At 44.2% G+C, this 6,522-nt stretch overlaps 1 protein-coding gene across 1 annotated transcript; it reads left to right on the top strand.

Annotated features, from left to right (window-relative positions):
* Positions 1-269: 269 nt before the first annotated feature.
* Positions 270-6,291, top strand: LOC137364571 (histone H2A-like). The gene is made up of 3 exons (XM_068027692.1): positions 270-655; positions 2,360-2,470; positions 6,183-6,291. Exons 1-3 carry the CDS (start codon positions 270-272, stop codon positions 6,289-6,291), a joined length of 606 nt encoding a protein of 201 aa, XP_067883793.1.
* The last annotated feature ends 231 nt before the right edge of the window (positions 6,292-6,522 follow it).

A 6,522-nucleotide genomic window follows, 5' to 3' on the forward strand; every position in this document is an offset into this window, starting at 1 on the left:
TAAATATTTGACGAAGGATGAAATTTATTTTAATCCGCTCCTTTCTGACAATGAAATTGGCGGTCTTTTTGAAATTGATAAATTTTCTGCTTCTGATGTTTTGGCGGTAAACCCCGCCCTCTTCTGTTGTCAGTGACGTGATTGGTGATGAATATAGGCAAATGAGGTGAATTAAGTACCGGCCAATGGGGAGAGTTTTCAGTCTATAAGTGAAGTAAATGCTGCGGAAATTATCCATTCTTTGTGAAAGTATTTGCGAGATTGTGGAAATGTCTGGAAGAGGAAAGACCAGCGGCAAAGCTCGGGCCAAGGCCAAGTCTCGCTCCTCCCGGGCTGGATTGCAGTTCCCGGTGGGCCGTGTTCACAGGCTCCTGAGAATGGGCAACTATGCTGAGCGTGTGGGTGCCGGAGCCCCGGTCTATCTGGCTGCTGTGCTTGAGTATCTGACTGCTGAAATCCTCGAGCTGGCCGGTAACGCGGCCCGGGACAACAAGAAGAGCCGCATCATACCCAGGCACCTGCAGTTGGCCGTCCGCAACGATGAGGAGCTCAACGAGTTGCTGGGAGGAGTGACCATCGCTCAGGGTGGGGTGCTGCCTAATATCCAAGCCGTGCTGCTGCCGAAGAAAACCAGCGCTCAGAGCTCCCAGAAAAAGTAAAGCGGCCAAAATGTCACCTAATAAACCAAAGGCTCTTTTCAGAGCCACCCACAGTCTCTGTGAAAGGGCTGGTTACTGTCTGATTCCAGAATGCCAGTAACAGGACCGAATGAGAACTATTTCAAATGTTTAAGCATCTGTTTCAGTGATTTCTCACTGTCACCCCAAAGCCTGTCTAATTTATTACTTCCACACTGAGTGAGTTATTTGTCCCGTTACAGATTGCTGAATAGAGTCTGACCGCCGTGTACAGATAAGTAGACAAAAAAATTACAGATTAAAACTTCGTAATATATATAATCCATCATAAGCTTTTTTTATTCTGCTTTTACCAGCACAAAGTCCTGGCCCGATTTTACGAACAGCTTTAAACTAACGCCAGATTTACCATTAATTCGCTTCTTTCCGACACTGAAATTGACGGCTTTTTCGAATTCAAACTTTCTGCCAATTTAAGCCAGTGATTTGTTGTATTTCCTAATTCGAAGCTCTGCGATTGGTTAAGACATGTGAATGAGAAGAGGGTGACCAATCAGAAGTGGGCTCTGGATGGCGCGGGTTCAAATTGCGGGAATTCCAGGTCCCTGAATGAATGAGCTGAAACTGATCAGTTTCACAAACCCTGTCAGTTTCAGTGCAGGAAACACCGTCTCGGGAGAAATAACATCACAAGTGGGTTTGGTTCCAGTGAACGATTTAACGGCTGCTGCAAAACTCTCGGATTCCCTCATTGCAGCGAAATCATTTTGAAATTCCATGAAAACAATGAGTGATTCTGGAGGAGTGATGTGGCTTTTCACTGAGGGCATGTGTGGACTGGGGAAATAACTAACTGTAGAGCCTCAGGCACTGTTTACACAGCCCGTTTAGAAAATCAAATCCACTGCACATCCTTGCTGCAAATGAAATGTCAAATTCGGGGATTCCATTTTTTTTCATCCCGAACACAGCAGATTGATTGAACAAAGAATTAAAAGTAAAATACTGCGAATGCTGGAAATCTGTAATATTTCAGATTGATTGAACTGTTCTAAACAGCCTATCCCAGCTCTCATTTCTCGGTCACTGCTCTCTCTGTGAGGCGGTGGGTGGCTCTTAGAAGAGCCTTTGTTTTGTGTTTGCTGGAAAGGGTCAAATTGTTCAACCGCCGAATCCGTAGAGAGTGCGGCCCTGCCGTTTCAGAGCGTACACCACATCCATGGCAGTGACCATCTTGCACTTGGCGTGCTCAGTGTAGGTGACCGCATCCCTGATCACATTCTCCAGGAAAACCTTCAACACCCCGCGAGTCTCCTCATAGATCAAACCCGAGATCCGCTTGACACCGCCACGGCGAGCTGGGCGGCGGATTGCTGGTTTGGTGATGCCCTGGATATTATCACGAAGCACTTTGCGATGCCGCTTTGCTCCCCCTTTGCCCAGCCTTTGCCTCCTTTACCTCTGCCAGACATGATGATTCTTCACTCAGATCACTACACAATATAAGAAGCAGACTCTTGCAGGCTCTACTTTACACAGACCACCCGGACCTGCCTGAGAATGGCAGAGAGCAGGAAGGGGAGGAGACAGAGTGAAGATTGAACAGAGAGCAGATGGGGAGGAGACACCCAGAGTGACAGACAGAGAGAGAACGGCCACTCATCTTTCAGCTCCACCTCCAGTTTGCTCTGGTTCTGCAATTTCAAACCCTTTATTAACAGTGGAACCGAAACCCAGCTCTCCACACAAGCCCTTCCAGACGCGGCCTTCATAGTCAAGGCTTTCCAGAAAGCCGGAGCTTTTAAATATGGTTCCGCTACAATTAACACTCAGTAATATTCCCACCTAAACACAGTCCATTCTATAACAAATAACCGACTCAGTAACATCACCATTTCCACACACATCCTCTTCCAGCAGTTTACAAACACCTTATTGCAGCTGTTTGGGGAATCTCCTGTGTTAAGATTGGAGTTGGAAAGCGGCCTTTACCCGGCAGTGTTACCGTCTCACACTGAATCTGCCAGACATCCTGTTGATCTGTCTCGTTCCCCTCTGTCTCTCTTGACTATTACATGGCACGGGTAGTATTTCAGAAAGTACTGCAATGGAGATAGTGCTGGAGACTCCAGGCCAATCCTGGAGGGATGGGGGAAATATCTTTCGAAATTCCCTGGAGAGAATCGTGATATGACAGGTCTCCAGGGACAGACCAAGGAGAGAGTGTGGACATTGAATGGAAACATGGCAAAAAGAGTTGGGGATTCAGGAACACAATCCTCTCTGATAGGTTACAGCCTCCCCTCTGCTCCTGCTCTTGACGAGACACTTTTCCAGTTTAAATTTATGGACAAGGTGGGTTAGTTGCTCTCAGGGTGGGTGGGGGGAGAGGAGCCTCAGTGGCCATGGGTGGGACAGGGAAAATGGAGACAGAGAACCAGGACTCCGGTCACTCCCCAGCGATGTCTGCTGGAAAGTATCTGTGGATCGGATGATGCCGGGGTCCCATGGAGAGGGGAAGGGGGTGGGTGATGGAGTGAGGAGGTGGAGAGGGAGTGTTCGTGGTGTCACAGCCAACCCCCTGCCCAAACCAAACTCCCACATCCCAGCATTATATTGTCCAATTCCTGGAGGCGGAGGATGGCGATTCCCGTTGGATTAATTTCTCATGTTCGCCATCTTATCCTGATAAAATCACCAGTTCTGAAGGAGGCCATTCTGTACTTATTCTCAGGTCATCGAGGGGTCATCTTTCCCTTTTCAGCTCCTGACTGCTGGTATTTTTGCTGTTAAATATGAAATGCAACGTATGTTCGCAGCTGTTTCTGCCCTGTTGCAGCCATAGGAAAATAGAAATGGGGGTAGGCCATTCAGCCCCTCGAGCCTGCTGCACCTTTCAATTAGATCCTGGCTCACCTGTATCTTAACTCCAGCTACCTGCTGTGATTTCATAAACCCTCAGACCATCACTGGATAAACATCTCTCAATCTCAGGTTGGAAATTGTCAATTGACCCTCAGGTTTATCTGATTTTTCGGAGAGAATTCCAGGTTCCCACTACTCTTTGTGTGAAAAAGTGCTTCCCGGCAATATTCCTGAAAGACAGAAATCTAATTTTTGAGTTCTCTCCCTTTGTTGTGGAACTGCTTGTTTACAGATCAGACCGAAGTCCACACTGCAGAACAAACAGCCGTTCCTCTGATCCTGTCACTTCAGCTTTGGATTTGAAGCTCATGCCTCTTTCCATGATGATTCTTTGTGCCCTATCTCTGTAAATGGTTATGCCTGTCTTTTTGTGGGGTATGTCAAACATTCTTTTTTCCATTCCTACTCAGGACCCCACCCCCAGCTCTTTTTCTGGTACAATGATGACTGGATCAGTATCATTTCCTGCTCCCGCTCCGAACTGGAAAATTTCATCAACTTCGTTTCCGATTTCCCCCTCACTGTGGTTGACAGGGCTCTCAACCCTTTTTATTATTTTATTTTATCATTTTTTTTAAACTTGGTTTTTCAAGTATGTGCTTTTGGACAGACCTATTGATTATTCTGTCATTAGCACTCTCTCTGCACGAATATTTTGTCTTTCACTACACCATTAGCACACTCCCTTTGCCCCATGACCTCCTTGACAGTTAATCTCTCCTGCCCTCTGCCCTATTACACACCTTCCCTTTTGTTCTCTTCCCCACCTCCCCCCACCCCCGCTTCACTTGCTTAAAACCTATTACATTGAGTGTGGGACAAATTCAATCCATCTTTTGTACTGTATGAGATTAATTTTGACACACTTACTGGTACATTATGTGACAGCGAGTTTAATTCTACATCTGTCTGTCTGTGGTACTGTGTCTGAGTGTGAAATTATTTCAGTGTCAGTCTATGAAACTAAATGTGATTGTTTGATTCATTCTGTATGTCAATCATGAGTATTGTATGTGAATGTGTGGCAGCTTCTGCATCTATCTGCTACTGTGGGTGAATGTGGATATCATTCGGTATCTGTCAGTGTCCAGAACTAAATGTGAGTGTGAGATTCATTGTGTATGCATCAATCTTACAGTCAGAATGTGACTGTATGGTTCATTCTCTATGTGTCAGTCTAAGGTACTATATATGCCAGTGGTTTTAATTATGTGTCTGTCATTGTATGTGAGTCATTTTATGGTCTCACTGTATATCTGTCAATCTCTGGTTCTTTCTGTGAGAGTGAGATTAATTCTCTACCTGCTGGTCTCTGAAATTAATTGATTTTGTGACTCACTCTGTGCCTGTCAGTCTATGATACTGTGAATAAGAGGGGAATATATATGGTGTCTGTCTGAACTTGGTATCGAGTATGATTGTAGGATTCATTGTGCATCTATCAGTATCCAGACTGAATGAGAAATAAGGTTCATTCTGTACGTGAAAATCTCTGGTATTCTAGCCACGTGAACTCGAATGTGCCTGTCAGTCTTTGACACTGTATCTGATTATGGGATTGACTCAATACCTTTCAGACTTTGGTACTATGCATATGTGTGGTTCAAGTTCTGCATGTCAGTCTCTGTTACTCCATGTGAGTGTCGATATCCTTTATGTATCTGTCAGTCTCTCGCAATGAATGCAAGTGTGGGATTAACTCTCTTTTCAACAGTATCTGGTACTGACTGTGAGCATGTGACTCCTACAGTATCTGTCAGTGTTTTCTATTGTATGTGAATGTGCAATTCCTCCTATGTCTTTCAGTGCCTAGTACAGTGTGTATGGGATTCATTCTGTGCCTGTCAGTATCTGGTACTTAATGAGATTGTGGGATTCATTCTGTTGTCTGTCAATCTCTGCTAATGTACGTGAGTGATATCTGTTATGCAAATATTATTTTCTGGTACTGGAAGTGTATATTGTATTTATTCTTTACTTGTTAGCCTCTGGTACCGCGTATGAGTGTGGGTCTCATTCTGTATCAGTCAGTTTCTGGGACAGTCTGCGTGCGCATATCCACGGTTCATTTTGCATTTGGCAGTCTCTGGTACGAAATATGCGTTACAATTCATTTTTTATGTGTCTGTCTCTTGGCCAGTCCATTACAGTGGGATTAATGTTGTACCTCTCAGCTGCTGGTTATGTCTGCAAGTGTACATTCTGTATCTATGTGACGCTGGTGCTGTATGAGTGTGGAATTCTTCTGTACCTGTACTTAATATGTATCTACGGGATGGTATTGAGAACTATTTGTTTAATGCCATAATGTATCACTATTTTCTTGTCTCACTAGTATTTTAAAATATAGATCACTGCACATTTTAACTGTGTGTATTACTGAGTTGTAGTTTGAGCTTTTTGGACTAGTATTTAGTCTGTAACTGTATGAACACATTTGTGAATGACAACATATATTTCAAACTCACACATGGCATGCTCAGTATAATCAGAATCATTCAATTGATAAGATATCATTCAGTACAGCTCTTGGAGAGATTGTTGGATTGGTATGTAATGTGTAGTGCAGTGTGCACTAATTGACATAATACTATAACTTTCCTTTTGATACTGTATCAGATGTTTGTACTACATTGTAATCTGTCACTCAGTCTGCAGCCTGGGCGACATTATTAGGATTCATTCTGCACCTTTCCATCAGCTGCTCTACATCATATTTAATTTGTAGCTTAGGGTGCACTCTTGTGGGATTGTTCCGGTGCTTTTCAATATGATAGTGGGTGTGATTTTGAACTAAGATTGATGTACCTAGCTTTCAGCAGTACTGAGTTGGGGTGAATTGGAAACAACTTCTGCCTCTCCTGCTTTGTTTGATTGTCTGCTGGATTGAAAATGTGTCTCTGGAACTTGGGATCAGTGTGAGTCTGACTGCTTCTGCTCTCTGTGACTGTGGAACTCA

This window comes from Heterodontus francisci, unplaced genomic scaffold (genome assembly GCF_036365525.1).
Source record: "Heterodontus francisci isolate sHetFra1 unplaced genomic scaffold, sHetFra1.hap1 HAP1_SCAFFOLD_174, whole genome shotgun sequence".
Classification (NCBI taxonomy): domain Eukaryota; kingdom Metazoa; phylum Chordata; class Chondrichthyes; order Heterodontiformes; family Heterodontidae; genus Heterodontus; species Heterodontus francisci.

Excerpts from the sequence above, each read along its gene's own strand:
- LOC137364571 (XM_068027692.1), top strand. The coding sequence starts at position 270 with ATGTCTGGAAGAGGAAAGACCAGCGGCAAAGCTCGGGCCAAGGCCAAG. Across the intron at positions 656-2,359 it reads GCTCAGAGCTCCCAGAAAAA|TGGAACCGAAACCCAGCTCT; the intron begins GTAAAGCGGCCA and ends CTTTATTAACAG. Across the intron at positions 2,471-6,182 it reads TCCGCTACAATTAACACTCA|ATGTTTGTACTACATTGTAA; the intron begins GTAATATTCCCA and ends ATACTGTATCAG.